The following is a 21031-nucleotide window of genomic DNA, read 5'->3' as shown; positions in this document are numbered from 1 at the left end:
CCGAGGGTCCCAGGGGCCCGGTGCCCGCGGGGCCCTGGTGGGTGCGCGCCTGGGGTCTCGGTGCCCGAGGGTCCCATGGGCCCGGTGCCCGCGGGGCCCTGGTGGGTGCGCACCCATGGGCCCTGCTGCCTGAGGGTCCCAGGGGCTCGGCGCCCGTGGGGCCCTGTGGGCCAGGCCCCGCGGGTCCCTGGCCTGGCTCCAGCAGCCCTCAGGCGGCCCCGGTCCCGCGCGGACACGTCCCCCCCGCGCTCCCCCCGCTCCGTTCCCCCCCCCCCTCAAACTCTCTCCCTGCGGGCCAAGCTCGGCCTCTGCCAGCCACAAAGATGGCAGCGGCGACCAGCGGCTGCGAAGCGAGGCAGCTTCCCTGGGGTTCCCTTAGTAAAGATGGCGACTGAGCTCGGCCTCCACGCGGGCAAAGCCGTCGCTCCGCAGTCGCGGATTTTGCCCCTACTCAGTATGGCGGCGCCCGGCTAGCCCTACCCGGCCGCTTCCCGCGCCCTCACCAAACATGGCGCCCGAGCCGGCGGCGGCGACGCCGGGGGCGGAGCGCGCGCGTGCGCATCGCGGCCAAGGGCAAGATGGCGGCGCTGCGGGCGCTGTGGCGGCTGCGGGCACCTTCAGGGCTGCGGGCGGCGGGGCCGCGGCTGGGGGCGGCCCCGGCCAGGTGAGAGCGGGCTGGGTCGGGTCGGGTCGGGTCGGGTCGGGTCGGGGCGGTGATCGGGCTTCACGGGTTTGTGTGTGCGCAGGGCGGCGCGGCAATGGCAGCCCGACGTGGAGTGGGCGCAGCAGTTCGCCGGCGCCGTCATGTACCCGAGCAAGGAGACGGAGAAGTGGGTGCCGCCGCCCTGGAACGGTGAGCGCCGCCGCGGGGGCCTGGGGGGGCTCGGGGGGTGCCCCGGGTGGTGGTGGGGTACCCCGGGCCTGGGGGGGCTCGGTGGGTGTCCCGGGTGGGGGTGCCCCGGGCCTGGGGGGGCTCGGTGGGTTGCCTGGGTGGTGGTGGGGTGCCCCAGGCCTGGGGGGGCTCGGTGGGTTGCCTGGGTGGTGGTGGGGTGCCCCGGGCCTGGGGGTGCTCGGTGGGTTGCCTGGGTGGTGGTGGGGTGCCCCGGGCCTGGGGGTGCTCGGTGGGTTGCCTGGGTGGTGGTGGGGTGCCCCGGGCCTGGGGGTGCTCGGTGGGTTGCCTGGGTGGTGGTGGGGTGCCCCAGGCCTGGGGGGGCTCGGTGGGTTGCCTGGGTGGTGGTGGGGTGCCCCGGGCCTGGGGGTGCTCGGTGGGTTGCCTGGGTGGTGGTGGGGTGCCCCGGGCCTGGGGGGGCTCGGTGGGTTGCCTGGGTGGGGGAAGGTGCCCAGGGCCTGGGGGTGCTCGGTGGGTGCCCTGGGTGGTGGTGGGGTGCCCCGGGTGGTGGGGGTGCTCGGTGGGTGTCCTGGGCCAGTGTGGGTCTCCATGGGTGCTGGAGGGTGTGCCATACCCTGGGGTGGGGTGGGGGGGTTGGTGGGTGTTCTGGGTCTCATCCGATGCTTGGTGGGTGTCCTGGATGTATGGGGTTGCCTTGGCTTCAGTAGGCACCTAGTGGGGCTGTGGAGGCCTGTTGGATGGTCCTGGGGACCCAGTGGGTGCCTGATAGGTGCCCTGAGATGTCCTTGGCAGGTGCCCTGGGTCATTCTGGGGCTTACTGGGTGCTTGGTGTGTGCCTTGGACCCAGGGAGTGCCTTTAGCTTGAATGGGGTCCTGGTGGGGCTGCGGAGGCCTGGCGGTTGCACTGGGGTCCTGGGTAGCCAGGGGGAGCTTCATAGGTGATCTGGACCCAGGTGGGTGCTTGACCAGGCTGGGGCTCACTGGAGGTAAGCTCACAGAGCTCGGGCTCTGGAGGTGCACTTGGCTCAAGTGAAGGTCCAGTGGGTGCTGTGGGGGCCTGGTGTGTGCCTTGGTCTCTTAGGTGCCTGGTAGGTGCCAGGTGGGTACTCTGGGCTCAGTGGGTGCTTGGTGGGTGCCCAGGGCCAGGCTGAGCCCAGTTAGGTACCTTGGGCTTGGACAAGTAACTGTAGCTCAAGTGAGGGCCAGGTGGGTGGTGGCTCCACCATGGAGCGTGGTGGTTGTTTTGGGCTCTTGCCTATCCAGTGGGAGCCTAGAGCCAGTCTGGGACTTGCTGGATTGACTGATGGGAGCCTATGGCTCAGTGGGGGTTTGGTGGGTGCCTGGGGCTCAGGGGGTGCCCAATGGAGGCCTGGGGGGTGCCCAGTGGTGCTTTGTGTTCCTGGGTGCCCAGTGGTGCCCAGGTTCTGATTTAGCTCAGCGCGTGCCTGGTTGATGCCTGAGGCCCGGGGGTGACTGTCGGTTGTGCCAGGCAGGGGCAGTCAGTGCCTGCTGGGGCCCCAAGCACTGGGCCAGGCTGACCCCATGGGTGAGGGGGACCCACCTGCCAGAGGGATGAATCCCACCACTCCCAGTCCTCCCAAGATGCTCTCCGGCCCCTGTGGGCTGGCATTGGGCAGGGCCCCACAGTGAAGCCTTGGCTGTGCCCTACAGCGGGGACGTTAGAGGGGTTCCTGGCTGACCCGATGGCAGCACAACCGCTTGGGAACCACGCGTGTCCGATAACCAGTTGTTGCAGCACTGCCTCACTTGGGCATCGCCACGGGGCCAGCGAGACCTTTCCTGGAAACAGTCAGCAGAAAGGGAGTTTCTGGGTCTGTTGCTGACACCATTCATGCTGCTGGTACTTAAGAGGAAGGTGTTTTGTGTAAAACAGATGGATTTTTGCTGCTCCCATGCATGTAACGGGAAGAACAGGCTGGTCTGGCAGACATAGCAGAGTGGGAAGGGGATGCTGAGCTGGATTTGAGTGTGGGCTTGTTGCCTTGGGGTCTTGGAGAGGTTTTTCCCACTCTTGTCCTTTGCAGTGTGAATTTTGGCAGGGGAAAGGAGCAGAGTAAGGGTGGGAAATCTTCAGGGAGAGGCACCGTAGCTCAGCATTGCCATGAAGAGTTCAGTATCAAAGAGGAACAAAGCAGTTCTGTTCCTTCAGCAAAATTTTATCGGTGAGGATAGCTGGTTGCTGGGAGGACTGAAGGGAGGGAGTTCTGGGGTCTCTGCAGCTCAGCAGCAGCAGCAGCCACATGATCTCATCTGAAAGACCTGATGTAGCAGCAATGAAAGGGAATGCAGAAGGGTCCCATGGTCTGTGATTTCAGAGATCAGCAGAACTGGTGACACTGGACTCCTCTGGTTTTTACCATGGGGCAACCTATGCCCTCGTTGGCATCGTTTGGCCAGGCAGCCTTGATGTCACAGGGGCGAGCACAGCACAGGGGTGCTATGGGTGTACAGGCGGGAGTTCCCTGGGAGCTTTAGCCTCATCTAGGGCACTTTGTGTGAGATGACTGAGCGTGGCGATGCAGCACGATCGAGGTGGAAATAGTGGTGAAATCTCTTCAGCTATCTGTACAGAGATCCCTTTCACCTTGCAGTGACTTAAGCTCCAAAGGGAACAGCCGACAGCTGCCAGGCAGCTGGGACACAGCTGGTTCTGAGCTGTGTCCTGTGTTGTGTGAAGTGTAGCGGTGCTTGTGGGGCCAGCTCTGCTGGTGCAACTTCCTATAGCTGCGCACATGGGATAATTCTCCCTTGCAGCAGCTCCAGAAGCAGCAGGTGGAGGGAGTCTGGCTCTTTGCACTACCAGAGCTGCTGTGAGAAATTTCTGTGTTGGCCACAGGTCGAATTTTGAATATTTTACCCTTCAGGAACCTCATATCGCCATTTTGGCTTTGCAAGACCCCCAGGTCCTGGGAAGTGGTGCTTTGGGAGGTGCGCTGCCCTTCCTCAGGCTGCCCTGCCTATCTCTGTTGGGGTCTGAGTCCCCTCTGCAAGCGCAGCTCGGGAAGCCGCTTGGTGTGCTCTGCGCGCCAGGAACAGCGGCGAGCGAGGACTCAGCGTCCAGAAGGCAGAGGCAAGCCCTTGGACCTACCCCACGAGCCTTGCGTTCAGCCAAGATGGGAACCGTCTGTCGGGACGTTGCGTTCCCCATGTCCAGCCAAGCGCTGAACTTGGCTGAGACATCTGGGCTGAGTGCGTTTGTGCTGCCGGAGAGGGCCGAGGACTGTCTTGTCTTCCTGCTCTGCAAAATACCTCGGGGCCCCAGTGCTTCTGAAGGTGGGAGGTGGATGGTTCTCCCTGTCTGGAGATTTGTGCTCCAACCTGACTCTCCTCCTTGCTCCCCTGAGCAGACAAGGACCCCCCAGCTCAGAAGAAGGTTTCTAGCTTGACAATAAACTTTGGGCCACAGCACCCGGCTGCCCATGGAGTCCTGCGGCTCGTCATGGAGCTGAGTGGAGAGACCGTGAAGAGGTGTGACCCACATATTGGCCTGCTGCACCGAGGCACTGAGAAGCTCATTGAGTACAAGACTTATCTCCAGGTAATCTGCAGGGGGGTTGGAAGGTCTTCTGAGCCTCCGAGGTTGCCTCTTGCAGAGAAGATAGCCTGAGAAGTGTGCTTAGGGGTGTCCAAAGAGGGCACCCTGTGTTTGCGCTGTGAAGGAACCTGGTGCTGAGCCTTTCCCACTTATATTCTGGTTCGATTGACAGATCGGTCTCCTTCTGTTTCCAGAAAGGAGCTGCCAGCTCGGGGGGTCGTTTTTTTGTCCGTAAGGTGCAGCAAGGTCTTCAGTGAAGTGTTAGGAAGGTGGTGAGGAGAGCCAAGGTCCCTTTGCGCTAAGAGTAAGAGAAAATCAGGAGACGAGGCTGTTTGTGTCTGTCCGTGGCTGTCTAATTGGATACGTCAGCAGCCTTCTGGAGCGCTGGCAGTGGATTTAATTGCCTGTCAGATTTTGCAGCAGTGTTTATAAACAGAGCTCTGTAGATTTATTACTCCGATCAGATTTAACCTTTTCGCCAGCAGGAGGAACAGCGCTTGAAACAACCCAGTCGCAGGAAGAGGGGAGCAGCATGGGGTGGGCAGGGAGCCGGGAGCGCGAGGCACAGGGCCAAGGCGATGCTGATGGCTGTGGCTTTGGGAGAGCGCTGTGACGGCTGTGTTCAGCTGCGCAGAGCTGCCCTGTGGTGCCTTCCAGACATTGGCACCGAAAGAGTCAGTTCTCAGCAGGGGTGGCTGGCACGTGTTGTGGGAGTCTCTGTGGATGCAGGGTGGAAATGTAGCCTGCGTTCTCTGCGAGCTGGGCTGAGCGGAGCAGCGCTTCTTTGTCCCTGAGGTAGCTCTGCATATCAGAGGGTCTGGAGCTCTCACAGGACACACCAAACTTGTGGCATCAGCATGAGCCACAAAACTGTCACAGAAAGACTTCTCCATGTTTTCCTTCACGCCTCATCCCAAGGAGAGGGTAGCCCCTCTGCAGGGAGGGAGACCCTGCTTGCCTGCCCGGGGCTGGAGTTTTTGGGCTGTCTTTGTGGCTCATGTGTTCTCTGAGAAAATGGAAAAATCTGTCATTGTGCTCAAACTTTCCCAAGCCAACTTGCAGCCTTGCAAAACTCCAAGGGCTGTTTGGGCTCTGTGTGCAGGGTAGCATCTGGCAGAGGACTTGAGCGTGTTTCTCTCTGTCAGGAAGGCGTAGCGGGACCTGTAGCTCTTGGTTAACATTTGACCAGAAAGATGCTATGGAAACTGGGGCAAATCCCTGCTGGGGACTGTCACCAACTGTGTGCTAGAGGAACACCTCTTCCCTGGAGAGAGCTGAGGGGTGGTGGAAATGCCCAGAGAGCTGGGCAGGGCATGTCCGAGGCCCGTCTGCTCTGCTCTTCCAGCTGTGCTCCTTCTGCCCTCTGCATGCTTGTGCTGCATGTGTCCCCTCCGTGGAGGGTGATGCAGTGGGTGAGCTGAGGCTGGTATCTGTATCTGAGCGCTGCCCAAGTGGGATGAAGCCTCCGAGTGCTCCTGGCAGTCCCAAGCCTTCGCTGCCTGACTTTGAGTGCAGGCTGCGGCTCCTTAGGGGTGTTTCTCTTGGCAGGCATTGCCCTATTTTGACCGCCTTGACTATGTGTCCATGATGTGCAACGAGCAAGCCTACTCCCTGGCTGTGGAGAAGCTGCTCAACATCCGTCCGCCTTTGAGGGCTCAGTGGATCCGAGGTGAGAATGATTCCACGCACCTCTGGATCATTTGTGTGGATGCTCTGGCACCTGTCTCAAAGGCAAGCGTTCCCGCAAGCCCCTGCCTTCCTTCCCTGCCCACCCTGTGGCACTGTCAAGGTCTCATTTGTCGAGGTCTTGGCCATTGTGTGGACAGAGGAATCTCGCTGGTCTGTCCCTGCTTGGCAGCTGCAGATGTCCCTGAGGAGGAGGAATGATTCCTGTCCTGCTGCATTCAGTCTGGGGGCGGCTGGGTGATGCCCTGCCTGTAGGAACAATGAGGGGAAGAGACCTTCTGAGCTGGGAGGTTTCTGCCCACTTCTCCCCCCTCAGTGGGGTCAGGGCTGTTCCAAGGCCGGTGAAGACCAGCTCTCTGCTTTTCACTGCTTTGCTGCCTCTAGGCAGGGGCAGGCCCCATGTCCTGGCTGGTTCAGCCCCAAGTGTCCCTTCCCCAGAAGGTGGTACGAGGACTCTGTGCAGGAGGTGGAGGTGCTAATCCCTCTAACATGCCATCTCTGTCCTCAGTCCTCTTTGCAGAGATAACTCGGCTCCTGAATCACATTATGGCTGTCACCACGCATGCACTGGACATCGGGGCCATGACCCCCTTCTTCTGGATGTTTGAGGAGAGAGAGAAGGTAAATGCCAGGAGAGCTGTACCAAGACCCTGCTGGGGCCCAGCAAAACTGACAGCCCTTCTTTGGGAAGGCTCCTCTCCCCACAAGGTGGCCAGGAAGAGGACAGGAGATCTCCCCATGGACCTGGGGAGGGCTGCCTTCCCCCAGGAGAGGGTGTTTCAAGCCTTAGGTCCTAAAAGGGGTTGTGCCAAGGAGGAATTACTGTGGGGAACAGGCCACCCATACGGTGTGAAGGTTGCAGACCTGGAGTTTTTGATCCGCCTTGGGGTTTCTTTAAGGACTGAGCGCTGGGGGAGGTGAGGTGCTGCGGGATGCTGTAGATCTGGCTTCAGATGTGATTGGAACAGGAGTAACTTCAGGGGAGGCTGGGAGGCCGCAGCCACGCTCATGGGCTCGGGTGACTGGCTCACGACCATCAGATGGAGCCAGCCATCCCTCCTGCGAAACCTTTGCATGCTTTCTTGTTCAGAAAGCCCCTGCGCTGAGAGGGGCTTCAGTGAGGATTTTGCAGCGAGAGCTGTTCTTGCACAAGGTCCCAGAGCTTTTCATGAGGAAAAGCTATGTCTGCGATGTTGCAGGGGTGGATTTGGGGCTGAGTGTTACCCACAGATATGGGGTGAGTGCCCTGTGTCTTCCTGTGCCCGTGGAGCTGGGGTGCCATACCGTGCCTGGGTACAGCGGGCTCCCTTCTCTCCCTGCAGATGTTTGAGTTCTACGAGAGGGTCTCCGGGGCTCGTATGCATGCTGCCTATATCCGACCTGGTGGGGTGCACCAGGTAAGGGCTGCCGCACCACTTCCCTTGACCTCTGCTGAGCTGTGCCTCAAGCTGCCACGTCCTGCAGGAGCCTGATCGCTCAGCAATGCCTGTGAGCTGAATTGGACCAGCAGGTTGTCCTTGCTGGTGTCTGGTCTTGCCGGGATGCTAGAGAATGGCTCCCTGCAGACCATCTCCAGGCAGGCGGAAATGCATGGGACACTCCTGTGTCCCTGTGTGGGTGATTCTCCCTCCAGCTCCTCTCTACCTGCAGCCCTGGTGCCACTGGCTGTGCATGGACTAATCTCACCCTCCTCACGCACAGGACCTGCCCCTGGGGCTGATGGACGATATCTATGAGTTTGTGAAGAATTTCTCCACGCGGATAGATGAGGTGGAAGAGGTGAGACTCTGGGATGAGTGTCCTGTCCCCATGTCATGGAGCTGCTTGCCGTGTCCTACTTGAAACCTGGGAGAGAACCATTCCCCGTTTCCTAGCACCCTGAGTGCTGTCTTAGGGGGGTGGGATCTGTATGGCCTGTCCCTACTCTCCTGTGGGCATGGCCAGCATGAGGTTATTCCTCCACCCACACGGTAGCCCAAGTGTCAGTGGGCAGAGCTGGCTGGCATTGCGTGATAGTTTAAAAATCACATCTGGCACCGGCAGGGTTAAACATTCCTGCCAGGAGGAAAGGGACTGCCCACTGGGGGAGATGGCAGGGTGGCCCTACCTTAACCTGGTGCTGTGGCCAGCTGCTAACACACTGCTGCCTGCAGATGCTCACTAACAACCGCATCTGGAAGAACCGCACAGTTGACATTGGGGTCATAACAGCGGAGGAGGCTCTCAACTACGGGTTCAGGTAGGTCTTGTGGTCCGGGGATGCTTGCCGAGGTGGCTCAACCTCCCGCCACAGTTGAGCTGTCTCTTCTTCCCTGGTCTTGTGCCAGGCATGTGGCTGAAGGGGGCAGGGAGGCCATGAAGGAGACACAGGGATGTCGTGGACTCTGGAGGGTAGGTACCAGCCCCTGCCAGGCCTCCAGATAGCCCCAGAAGGATCGGAGTTGAGCCCAGAGAGCTCAGCCCTGACTGCAGAAGTCCCAAGGGCTGATCATACCTGCCTCAGGGACTGATAACTGTCAGAGTAGTGCCACCCAGTGGCTGCAGTGTGGCTAGAGCTGTGACTCCATGTCCTGCTGTCCCTATGTGCCTACATTCCCTAAGCCATCCTTCTGGAAGGTCCTGGCTGCTGCGGACCCTTATTTTTGCCTGTTGCTCACCTGGTTCTCTTTGCCCAGTGGGGTGATGCTACGGGGTTCAGGGATCCACTGGGATCTGCGCAAAACCCAGCCCTACGATGTATACGACCAGGTGGAGTTTGACGTCCCCATCGGCTCTCGGGGTGACTGCTATGACAGGTACGTGGTGCCCTGCTCTGGGCAGGATGTGTTCCTGGCTGGGCAGGGTGCTGGGGGACCCTCTGCCATGTGCTGGGGCCTTGGCACAGTTAGACCTCCTCTGTGGATTGGTGCTAGGGCTGTGATTTCCCCATTGGGTGCTGGTCCTGAGCAGTGTGGGGTCTGTGCCATGGGTCTGGCAGCCCGGCAGGTTACCTGCTTTGTGGCTGAGCCCTTGTTTCTGCCCTCCCAGGTACCTGTGTCGCGTAGAGGAGATGCGCCAGTCTCTCCGCATCATCCTTCAGTGCCTCAACAAAATGCCTGAGGGGGAAATCAAAGTGGATGATGCCAAAATCTCCCCTCCGAAGAGGGCAGAGATGAAGGTAAAAGCCGCATTCTTCCCTTACCACCCCCGTTATATCCCAATGGGCCTTGCTGCTGGGGCTCAGTGACAACACAAGTGCTCAGCGGTGCGAGGGGGCTGAGATCTTGCTGGCTGTGTGTCAGCGCTCGCGCTGGTGGGCAGGAAGTGTGGTTTGATGTGTGACTCCTGTGCTGAAGTTTTGGCCTGTGACATCTGCCTCTCATCCCACCCACTTGGCAGGGCAGGGAGAGAAGCGTTGTGTGATGTTCAGCCAGGAAATTGCTTGGCCTCTTTCTCAGCGTGTTTTCTCCAGCCAGCTCTGGCCACACGTGGATGGGGAGGAAGGCTTTGCACTGGGCAGTTCCGAGTGCAGGTGATTTTGCTGCACCCATCTTGGCCAAAAAGCAACTTGTAGCAAATGCCAGGGCCTGCTGTGAGCTGGTCAGCCCAGTGAGAAAGAGATCTGATGGGTCCTGTCCTACCTTATCGCTTCAGCTTCCCGTGCTGTTATCACTGTTGGCCCTGGTTCCCATTTTTGTGGCTTCACTCTCTGTCAGCAGCCGTTGTGGAGCAGGCAGGGACACGTGCAACATTTTCTGCTTGCGTCTGTCCCCAGCACGTGCAGGGCCGTGCACCTGCCCTGCTGCAGGCGAGCCCACGGCGCGGGCCCTCTGCCGTGGTGACGACCTCTCTTTGCAGACCTCCATGGAGTCCCTGATACATCACTTCAAGCTCTACACGGAGGGCTACCAGGTGCCCCCTGGAGCGACCTACACAGCCATTGAGGCCCCCAAGGTGCCTGTTCCCATTGCGTTAATGGGTTAGTGGGCTCGGTGGTATGGCTAATCCCACCCTGGCCAGCGCCCAGTACTGCCGGGGGCTGAGAGAAGGGTGCTGGCTGTGTGGGGTGGTGGGTGCCTGTCCTGGTTGGCAATGTGCAAACACCTGCTGGCCCTGACTGCCCCATGACACTCCTGGGGACATGACAGCATTCCCGTCACTGGGTAGCTGAAGGCTGCAAGAAGTTTTAGGCCTTCTTGCTACGTAAATCACAGGTGTGTGGGCTGTCCCATCCCTGGTGTCTCTTTTCTCACGTGAGATGTTTGCTGGGCTGGACACAGCCTGTGTGTGTGGGTTACTGAGGCAGAGCTGCAGCCTCTTGACAGTGTCACTGTGTGTCACCAACCCTCTCCGCATGTCTTTGCAGGGTGAATTCGGCATCTACCTTGTCTCGGATGGCAGCAGCCGCCCCTACCGCTGCAAGATCAAGGCACCTGGATTTGCTCACCTGGTAGGAGACCCAGAGCTGGCATGTGGCCGAGTGGGTTGTGGGCAGTGTAGCCATGCTGTGGTGCTGGAGGACTGGGAGAAGTTGAAGACATGCTGCTGCAAGGGTGTGCTTTGGGCTGCAGCCACCGCAAGGCTCATCCTTTGGAAGGAGAAAGGGGGGGATAGTACCAGCCTGCTGGATGGGCAGGTTGGGATGCCCCATGTGTCTGGCCTTGGCTGCATCTGGTAGTGCCATCCAAGGACTCCTTGTGGCCCTGCTCCTGGGGACAAGCCCTGGCCAGCATGGCTCAAAGCAGAGGGATGTCTGGAAGGAGCTGGCTGTGATCCGTGTTTCCCTGGTCCCTGCTGGTCAAAGGGATGTGGCTCAGCAGACGATGACTTCCTGGGACAAACTTTCTTCCCCGACTGTCAGTGCTGAGCTCACTCCAAGCGCAGCCCTAACCCTGGAGGCTTGGGCAGAGGCCAAAGAGGCTGTTGGTTGTGTGTCCCCGACATCGGCAGCTCCTGGCGCAGCTCTTCACAGTCTCACGGGGCTTTCCAGACCACGCTGGTGGGTGCTTGGGGGGCTGTTGGCTCCGGCTGGAGGGAGCCACTGGACTGCAGATGGCTGCGAGTGTTGCCAGGATTTAGTAGGGGTGCAGCTGTGTGTGGTGGAGCTAGCCAAGGCCCTTCCCCGCTCCTTTAGTCATGGTTGCTGCTTCAGGCCCTGGCTGTCCCTTTGCTGCTTGCTGGGAGGCCTCTCGTGCATCTGCTGCTAGAGCTGGTTTCCTTTCTCTGCTGATAGCTGACCACTTCCTTCTCTGAACCAGGGGCCCACGCTGGCAGGGGCTGCGCACCCTCTGCTGCCAGACCCCTGCCTTGAGGCGTGGGACCTGGGCTGTGCTGCCCGTGGGGACCACCCCTGGGGCCTGAGGCTTGTTGCCAGCACTGCACCCCTCTCTGGAAGTGGTGAGCGAGGCTGGGCAGTGCCAGGCCTCACTCGGCCCCTGCACTAGAGCTCGTGCTGTTGCGCAAAGCCAAGCCTGGGCCAAGGCTCAGGAGATCTGCTCCTCAACTATGGAAACCTCAGCCTGGGCAGGAGACAGGGACCTTTCTCTGTAGGAGCTGCCAGATTGCCCACCCCAACAGTTATTCATAGGATCAGCTGAAGCTGCGCTGGTTCTGTTCCTTACCACTTCTCTTCCTGTGCCGCCTGTGCGGTGGGTGTGACGGTAACTGGCAGGGATGAGCACAGCACCAGGCCAAGGGTGCTGTCTGTCCTTGAGAAAGTCTTTGAGAGCCCCCCAGAGCCCTATCCTTGTCACACCTCACCACATCCCAGGAGACAGGCCAGGGTGATGGCTGGTCGAAGGTCTGCCTGAGCTTTGGGCAAAGCTCGGGTGCCCCGACCCTTGTCGTGACAGAGGAGGAAGGCTCCAGGCTGATGTGGGTGCTTTGTGTTTTCTCCCCTAGGCTGGACTGGATAGGATGTCACAGGGCCACATGCTGGCAGACGTCGTGGCCATCATTGGTATGTTTAGCTCCTTGGCTGAGGCTTGAGCACTTGCAGCTTCATGGCTGCGCAGGGCCTCTCAGGCTACTGGTTCTTACTGGGGGTTCCTTCCCTGCTCTTGGGGGCTGGAATAGGGGCCTGGGGTTTGAATCTACCCTAATTTCTCTCCTCCTCTCACCAGGCACACAGGACATTGTCTTCGGAGAAGTGGACCGGTGAGGTGATGGCCCTGTGCTGGCCCCACTGCGCCTGTCCCGTGCTGCGTGTGCTGCCCTGTGTACAGGGAGGGGTGCCCCGGGCTCTCCCTCCTCTGCCTCGTGCTCTGCATTCTTCCTCTGAAGTCAAATAAAGACAAAACTGTGTCCTGCCTGGAGCTGTCACCTCTGTCCCTTCCACCATCCTGCCTTAGCTCTTCATCTCCAGCTGAAACTGGGTGAAACCCTGCTCTTTCTCTCTCTTCCCATATGAGACTTGTGATCAAGAGCTTCCCTTCCCTCTGTCTCTGGCTCCTGGGTGTGTCCTGCAGCCCCAGGAGGATCCTCCCTGGGGGGGCAGTTTCCCCAGCCTGTGGGAGAGCAGAGAGCAATTTTGTGGGACTGGAGTTGTTCTGCCTCCACTTCTGCACAGCTGCTGCAGTGCTGTTGGGCTGCAGGTTGGCTTTTTTCCCTGCTGCGAGGCCTGAGGCTGATGGAGGAGCAGGCTTTGGGTTGGCCCCTCCTGCAGCATCGAGCCGTGCAGAGCCGGGGCCTGCTCGTCTCCCTTTCCCAGCAAGCCCTGTCAGAGGCACCCCGGTGGCTCAGCAAGGCCTGACTCACAGCCAGCAGCTTCCTCTTGGGTGACAGCAGCAATTCCTCTGTGCGTCAGAGCCCCAGGGCCGGGGGAGTGGGTTTTGGCTGGGTGGTCCCCAGTGGGGAGCTGGTTCCTAGCACCATGCCCAACCTGGGTGCTGTGAGGGGGGGGAGCCAGGCCCCAGGGTGTTTGGGGCTGGGTACCCTCTGGGCACGCGATGCCTAGGGCCACCCTGGCCCTTGAGCAATTTCCCTGATAAGTGCTTGCTGCCCTTTCCTGGAAGAGAAACAAGCCTCCGTGGCCGAACTAGTTCCTTAACACAACTGGGATCTGCGAAAAGGAAATGGTGCTGGGCTCGGAGCGGGGCGGGGGGGCAAGGGTAAGCCGTGAGCGGAGGAAGGAGTTTGCTCTGTGGTTGCAGAGCCTTCTGCTGACTCAAGCACAACACCCTGGCCAGCCGGACACTGCGCTGCGCCGAGCACCGCCACGGAGGTGTGGGGGGCCCGTCTGGGCCGCAGCGCAGGGATGTCTGCCTGCCTCGTGCTCGCCTTGGCGCTGCTCCTCCAGGTCCAAGCGGCAGGTAGGGGGTTCGGTGGGGGCCTGGGGACCCGGTGAGCGCTGTTGGCTTTGGGCTGCGGGGTGTCGTGCCTTGTGCTGGGAAGGGAAAGGTGCCTGGGGAGGCTCAGCTCCCTGCAGGGAACAGAAGGGGCTCCTGCCACAGGGGAATGGCTCAGCCCCCTCCAGGTACCTGATTTCACCTCCAGTTTGGGGTCGGAGCTGGCTGGCAGCGCCTGCTGGGTTTTGTGTCTGGCACCTGCTGTCCTGGTGGGTTGTCGCCTCCTGCTTGGGGTGGACCTGCTGGCTCTCAGGACGGTGCCCCCTGTGATCCTGCCAAAGCGAATCTGTGCCGGCTCCGTGTGCCACTCAGCACGGCAGCAGCGATCGTCTCCGCGCCCCCTGACACCCTGTCCCAGCCCTCGCTGGGGTTTTGGGCGCTCGCGTCTGCCTCTCCTCGAGCGGCCCCGCTGCTGTTTCCGCGCCCAGGCAGCGCGAGAGGCGAGGAGCTATACTCAGCCCGGCCTCACAGCTTCGAGTTTTAATGCTCTTGCTGAGACATTGCAGAGCTCAGAGCAGGGGCTGCATCCTGCCCTTCTGCAGCCACCTTTCGTGGGGCTGGGGGAAAGGCAGCAAGAAGTTGGGTCCGGCATCGCCTGGGGGCTTCTCGAGCAAATGTGCAAAAAAAGTGACGTCTGGATGCGGCAGAGCTGAGCTCCAGGCTCAGGCTCAGATGTGGGTGATGGCAACCGAGGCTGCCGGTGCGCATGGGGTCCGGCTTGGGGTTGTTGGTGCTGCCGCGTTCGGGGCTCCTGTGCTATCTCTGTCCTCCCCAGAGGCCCTGATGGAGCCGGAGCTGTGCTACATCCTGGACGCCATCCTCTTCATCTACGGCATCGTCCTCACCGTCCTTTACTGCCGCCTGAAGGTGAGTGGCCGGTGGCCGGCCCCCAGTTGAGGCCACATCCGCACCACTGCAGATGGGGTCAAGCCTCTGTCCCTGCCCTGCCCGGGGCACCCGGAGGCTGCAGCACCCACAGCTGGGTGCATCCCGGGGTCAGGGTCCCCGGTGATGGCTGTGGTGGGGCATAACCCCCCCAGCAGACCCCGTTTCTGGGGGGGGGTGTCTGTGGAGGAGGCTTCAGCAAGTTCCAGCTCGGCAAAGAGCCCAGCCAGGGTTTTATTCTTCCTTCTCCTTCCTTCCCACAGATCCAGGTTCAGAGAGCGTCAAAGGACGTTTCCAGGGCAGGCGGGGAGGTGAGGTGGTCTTCTGCGTACCCTTCGTCTCCAAAGGGCCAAAACCCTCCATGGCCCCAGCCCAGAGCTGGGGGCAAGCAGGAGAGAAATCAAGGGGTTTGGGGGGGTCGGGGCACCCCTGGCTGGGTGGGAGCAAAATCGGCCCTTGTTAATTCCCCGTCTCCACTTCTGTTTGCGGCCGTGACGTGGGACAGGGCACACGGGGAGGACAGCGGGCTCCTGGGGATGGGTGGCTCGGCCGCGCTGGGGGCGGAAGCGGCTTCTCCTCCTTCCTATCCTGCTGGGCACAGCTCTCTTTCTCTTTCTCTTCTGCAGCAGAAAGGAGAAGCCATCTACACCGTAAGTCGTCCCAGTTTGCTGCTCCTTCGGCCCTGGTGCCGTATCCCATGGGTGCCGCATCCTGTGAAGTGCCATATCTCATGGGGTGCTGTATCCTACTGGGGCCATGTCCTGTGAGTTACCTATCCCATGGGGTGCCCGATCCCATGGGGTCCGTATCCCATGGGGTGTCATATCCCATGGGTGCTGTATCATGTGGGGTGCTGTATCTCATGGGGTCCATACGCCATATGGATATAGGTGGCCTATATCCTGTGGGTGCCATGTCCGATGAATGTTGTATCCTGCAGGGCGCTGTATCCCATGGTGCTGTATCCCGTGGGGCCCATATCTCACAGGGTGCTATACCCCGTGGGTGCTATAGCTTGCAGATGCCATATCCTACAGGGTGCTGTATCTGAGGGGTGCCGTATCCTGCAGGGTGCCCTTTGCAGGCACCCAGCAGCGGCCACGTGGGGACATGGGACACCATCGCTTGATCTGACGCTCCTGGGCACGCGTGGTCCACGATGGTCCCATAACCCGCTGCTGTCTCCCCTCTCCCGCGCAGGGGCTCAGCATGGAAAGCCAGGAGATGTACGAAACCCTCCAGCCTAAAAGCTCCTAGGGGCCGCGGAGCGATGCGGACCCCCGGCATTGCTGCGAGGGCTTCCCTGCGCCCTGGCCCTCCCCGCCGCCCACTGTGCCAGGCTCAGCTCGGCCTCGCCGTTTCCAGCACAGAAGAGCTGCAGATGTTCCTCCTTGACCCTCGTGCTTGGCAATGACCCCCGAAATAGCCCTCCCCGAAGGCCGAAGTGGACTCTGCTGCCCTCCTCCATCCTCCCCGCTCTCAGCTGGATCTGTTTGGGGGAGGTTGTAGCAGCATGGCCACTTGTCCCTTTTGGGTTTTTCCACCCCAAAATGGGCTGCTGAGCCCCAAAAATCCACATTTACAAATTCTGCCATAGAAAACCTGGCAGCCCCCCATAACAGGGAAGAGGGAAATGGTCTCCAGAGAAAAGCACTGAGTTCCTTGCCCAGGACTGAGCCGGGAAGAGCTGGAGGAAGCCTTTGGCCTGAGGGTCGGCCGAGGGAGATGTCCCCAGGTGTCCCACGGCGGGGCAGAGGTGACACAAGGGACACCTCGTCCCGGGGCTGCCTGTGCCTCCCTTGCCAGGGCCTTTCGCCTCTGTGTGGTGCGAGTGTGGAGTTGGAGCCTTTTCTGGGTGGGAAAAGGCCAGTTTGCAGCCCTGGGTCCCCAAGCTGGGCAGCAGAGCCCTGCGCAACCCCTACATCCCTTGTTGCTGTGAAACAGCCCTTCCTAAAGAACCGGCACGTCTGATGCTAGTGTCTCTATTTAAAGATGCCCCCAGAGCTCCCATCGTGACAGGACGTGTTGAGTTTTTGAGGAAATAAAGCTCTTCTGGAATCCTTGGTGTGGTTGTGCGCGTTTCCTGCCCGTCCAATGGAATTACCGACAAGGACCACAAAGCGTTGCTCTACGCGCGGATCCGGCAGGTCCCCCCCTCGCAGCGCGGGGCGGCCAGCGGGGACGGGGACGGGGCGGCGTGCCCTGCAGCAGGGACGGCTGTCACGCGGGCATGGGGACGGTGCACGCAGGCTCGGCCGCTGGCACACGCGGCACCACGTTCACCGCAGCGCCGCCGCGGAAATCCGGAGCAGGAGTTGGGGAAGTTGCCGGCAGTTTCAAGGGAGAAGGGAGAGACCCCCCTCCGCCGCCGCCGCCGCCCAACAGCCGCTCTCGGGGGCGGCCGCGTCGCCCCGGGCTCCCTCCGCCGCGCCGCTGGCCCTGTGCTCTCCGGAGCCCGGCCCCGTGACTTCCTCGCCCTCTCCGAGATTGTCACACAAACAGGATGCGCCGGAGGGTGGCGAGCGCCCCATAGGGACGCGGTGCAGGTGGCGGAGCGGGGGGCCGACTGCATCCCTGCCCCAGGGCGAGCGATGCCGTCCGGGACCCCCCGCGGCCGAGGTTGAGTCGCCCCGAGCGGGGCCGGGCCCCCCCGGGGACCGCTGCGGCCTTTCGGGGGTGCGGGAGCGGCTGGCGGGCACGGGGCAGGTCCCAGCCCCCGCGGCACCCGCAGCAGGGTCCCTGCACCCGCAGGAGCACCCCAGCACCCCCGGTGAGGTCCCAGCACCCGTAGGAGCACACCAGCACCCCTGGCGAGGTCCCTGCACCCACTGCGGGGTCCCTGCACCCATAGGAGCTTCCCAGCACCCATGGCGAGGTCCCTGCACCCATAGGAGTATCCCAGCACCCCTGGCGAGGTCCCTGCACCCACTGCAGGGTCCCAGCACCCATAGGAGCATCCCAGCACCCATGGCAAGGACCCTGCACCCGCAGTGGGGTCCCTGCACCCATAGGAGCATCCCAGCACCCATGGCAAGGTCCCTGCACCCGCAGTGGGGTCCCTGCACCCATAGGGGCATCCCAGCACCGCTGACGAGGTCCCTGCACCCACTGTGGGGTCCCAGCACTGTGCTGAGGTCCCAGCACCTTCACCTGGGTCCCAGCAGCCGTGTCCTTGGGGAAGGGACATGCAAAAGCTGGAGGAGGAGCGAGGCTGGGAAATACTGCTTGGGCGCGAGAAGAAAGCAGCCCCGGGTCCCCGCCGGGGGAAGACGCAGCGTGCTGACACAAACCGCCCTCGAGTGATGCTCCCCACGGGCGATCTGAACCTTGGGGGCGCCTGAACCTCCCTTTGCACAGGGCTGAACACTCGCCCCTGAGACGGGGGCAGTTAAGGTGCTTGGGCAAGGCACGAAGCCTGAGCTGCCCCTGCTGTCAAGCCAGGACAAAGCTGCGTTCTTCGCACCTGGCAGCAGCAAAACCCGCTGCAGCGGCCGACGGCTCGGCCCCGTGCCAGCCCGGCCCCAGCGGCCGGACGGGTCAGGACGGGCAGCCAGGGCAGCTGGCGCCCGGCAGCGGGGCCTTTGCGGGGCAGTCAGCGCTGCTGCCGGTGCAGGGCAGCCCTCTCCATCCTGCCGGGCAAGGGGCGCCCTGGGCTTTGCTCACCCCGAACTGCCGGCATATTCAGAGCCTAGGGCAGAGCCCGCCGGGCCGCTGCTCTGCCCTGCGTCGCCAGCTGCGCGTGCTGCTCCACGCCGCTGAGCCGGGCCCGGCGCGAACAGCGCCCGCGGCCCCACCGAGGGGGGTCAGGGCACGTCCCGGGGCTGGAGACCCCATGGGCAGGTCCCAGGGCGCCCCGGCCCCAGATGATCCTCAATGTCGCTGCCGCCGCCCTCACCCAGGGCACCGGGTCCTCCTCGCGCGGGACCCAGCTCTCGGCAGGGTGCCTGGTGCTGCCCCTGCTCTGCCCCTGCTCCCTGCATCCCCCATTGCTCCCCATCGCTCCTCATCGCTCCCCATTGCTACCCTTCCCTCCCCATCCCAATATGGTTGACTCCCACCTCGTGCCCCCACCCCACGGCTCCTCCCGGGCTCCCCCTGCTCCCAGGCTGTGGTGAGGGGCTCCTGGGGACAGACATGGGGCTGTGGGAAGAGGGGAGGGGTGGGCATCGATCGGGTGTGCACAGGGCGTTGGGGTGTGTGGGGATCAGGGTGTGCAGGGAGTTGGGGTATGCTGGGATGGGGGTGTGCAAGGATGAGGTGTGTGGGGATGGGGGGTGCAGAGGATTGGGCTGCATGGGTCACTGCAGTGCATGGGGTGCTGGGCTGTCTGCCGGGATCGGGGTGTGCAGGTGTTTTGGGGTGCCTGGGGGAGCTGGGGTGAGCAGGGCATTGGGCTATGCAGGGGATTGGGGTGCACAGGGAATCAGGGTGTTGGGGGGATCAGGGTCTATGAAGAATTGGGGTGTGCAGGGTATCGGGGTGAATGGGGGATCCAGCTGTACGGGGAAGGGGTTCACAGGGCATTGGGGTGCATGGGCAATGAGGGTGCATGGGGGATCAGGGATGGGGTGCATGGCAAATTAGGGTGCAGGGGCAATGGGGGTACATGGGCAGTCAGGGACATGCAGGATCAGGGTGCGTGGCAGACTGGGGTGCATGGAGGATCAGGGATGGGGTGCATGGTGAATTGGGGTGCACAGGCAGCCAGATTTGTGGTGATCAGAGCACACAGGATCAGGCCTGCAGGCAAGGAGGGGCATGTGGGGAAATGGGGCAGGAGGGCTAATGAGGCCGTGTGGGGCTTTGGGGACACAGTGGCCCTGGGCACTGGTGTTCGGGCCACTCGTGGTGCCTGGAAGGCCTCAAGCCAGGCCGGCTGCCGGCCACCGGTGCTTGGGGCAGCTGTGATGGAGCTGTGGGTGCGCAGTGGGCCCCAGCGGGACGGCCGAGCTGCAGCGTGCCCTCCGCACCGTGCTGGACGAGCTGGAGGACACGGGCTGTCCGTGCCAGGGCGGCCCCAGGGGCCCCGGTGCCCTCAGCACCACCCTGCCTGGCAGCTGCCGGGACATCCAAGCTGCCTGCCGGACGGCCGAAGGTCAGCGTGGCTGGCAGCAGGGGAAGCAATGGGGAGGGATGAGGAGGGATGGGGAGGGATGGGGAGCGATGAGGAGGGATGAGGATGGAGAGGGAGTGAGGGGGAGGGATGGGGAGTGATGAGGAGGGATGGGGAGGGATGGAGAGGGATGAGGAGGGATGAGGAGGGATGGGGAGGGATGAGGAAGGATGGAGAGGGATGAGGAGGGATGGGGAGGGATGAGGAGGGATGGGGAGTGATGGGGAGGGATGGGGAGGGATGGGGAGGGATGAGGAGGGATGGGGAGGGATGGGGAGTGATGAGGAGGGATGGGGAGGGATGAGGAGGGATGGGGAGTGATGGGGAGGGATGAGGAGGGATGGGGAGGGATGAGGAGGGATGGGGAGGGATGGGGAGGGATGAGGAGGGATGAGGAGGGATGGAGAGGGATGGGGAGTGAGGGGGAGGGATGAGGATGGATAGGGAATGAGGGGGAGGGTTGGGGACGGATGGGGACGGATGAGGAGGGATGAGGAGGGATGGGGAGGGATGGAGAGGGATGAGGAGGGATGAGGAGGGATGAGGAGGGATGGAGAGGGATGGAGAGGGATGAGGATGGAGAGGGAATGAGGGGGAGGGATAGGGAGAGATGAGGAGGGATGGGGAGAGATGAGGAGGGATGAGGAAGGATGGAGAGGGATGGGGAGGGATGAGGAGGGATGGGGAGGGATGAGGAGGCATGGGGAGGGATGAGGAAGGATGGAGAGGGATGGGGAGGGATGGGGAGGGATGAGGATGGATAGGGAGTGAGGGGGAGGGATGGGGAGTGATGAGGAGGGATGGGGAGGGATGGGGAGGGATGGGGAGGGATGGAGAGGGATGAGGAGAGATGGGGAGAGATGAGGAGGGATGAGGAAGGATGGAGAGGGATGGGGAGGGATGAGGAGGGATGGAGAGGGATGGGGAGGGATGGGGAGGGATGGGGAGGGATGGGGAGGGATGAGGAAGGATGGATAGGGATGGGGAGGGATGAGGAAGGATGGGGAGGGATGGGGAGGGATGGGGAGGGATGAGGAAGGATGGAGAGGGATGAGGAGGGATGGGGAGGGATGAGGAGGGATGGGGAGAGATGAGGAGGGATGGGGAGGGATGAGGAGGGATGAGGAAGGATGAGGAAGGATGGAGAGGGATGGGGAGGGATGAGGAAGGATGGGGAGGGATGAGGAAGGATGGGGAGGGATGAGGAAGGATGGGGAGGGATGGAGAGGGATGGGGAGGGATGGGGAGGGATGAGGAAGGATGGGGAGGGATGAGGAGGGATGGAGAGGGATGAGGAGGGATGGGGAGGGATGGGGAGGGATGAGGAAGGATGGAGAGGGATGGGGAGGGATGGGGAGGGATGGGGAGGGATGAGGAAGGATGGAGAGGGATGGGGAGGGATGGGGAGGGATGGGGAGGGATGAGGAGGGATAAGGAGTGAGGGGGAGGGATGGGGAGGGATGGGGAGGGATGGGGAGGGATGAGGAGGGATGGAGAGGGATGAGGAGGGATGAGGAAGGATGGGGAGGGATGAGGAGGGATGAGGAGGGATGGGGAGGGATGAGGAGGGATGAGGAGGGATGGAGAGGGATGGGGAGGGATGGGGAGGGATGGGG

General features: G+C 62.0%; 2 protein-coding genes across 3 annotated transcripts; both read left to right on the top strand.

Moving 5' to 3' along the window:
• Nucleotides 1–566: 566 nt before the first annotated feature.
• NDUFS2 (NADH:ubiquinone oxidoreductase core subunit S2) lies at nucleotides 567–12374 on the top strand. The gene is made up of 14 exons (XM_068921963.1): nucleotides 567–664; nucleotides 747–853; nucleotides 4219–4409; nucleotides 5955–6075; nucleotides 6601–6713; nucleotides 7415–7489; nucleotides 7794–7871; nucleotides 8246–8331; nucleotides 8768–8887; nucleotides 9120–9249; nucleotides 9930–10025; nucleotides 10438–10521; nucleotides 11973–12030; nucleotides 12194–12374. The coding sequence occupies exons 1-14, from the start codon at nucleotides 579–581 to the stop codon at nucleotides 12229–12231; spliced, it is 1383 nt and encodes a 460-aa protein (XP_068778064.1). The 5' UTR covers nucleotides 567–578; the 3' UTR covers nucleotides 12232–12374.
• A 792-nt stretch (nucleotides 12375–13166) lies between these two features.
• On the top strand, nucleotides 13167–16367 carry FCER1G (Fc epsilon receptor Ig). Of its 2 annotated transcripts, none has more exons than XM_068921965.1 (5): nucleotides 13167–13381; nucleotides 14193–14284; nucleotides 14566–14613; nucleotides 14932–14952; nucleotides 15503–16367. In XM_068921965.1, the coding sequence occupies exons 1-5, from the start codon at nucleotides 13327–13329 to the stop codon at nucleotides 15557–15559; spliced, it is 273 nt and encodes a 90-aa protein (XP_068778066.1). In that variant the 5' UTR covers nucleotides 13167–13326; the 3' UTR covers nucleotides 15560–16367. The 2 variants fall into 2 exon arrangements, with proteins under 2 accessions (XP_068778066.1, XP_009665667.1); XM_009667372.2 differs by having other exon boundaries at nucleotides 13171–13381; nucleotides 14929–14952.
• The last annotated feature ends 4664 nt before the right edge of the window (nucleotides 16368–21031 follow it).

Source organism: Struthio camelus, chromosome 30, assembly GCF_040807025.1.
Source record: "Struthio camelus isolate bStrCam1 chromosome 30, bStrCam1.hap1, whole genome shotgun sequence".
Classification (NCBI taxonomy): Eukaryota; Metazoa; Chordata; class Aves; order Struthioniformes; family Struthionidae; genus Struthio; species Struthio camelus.
This window is presented reverse-complemented; position numbering and strand designations above follow the sequence as displayed.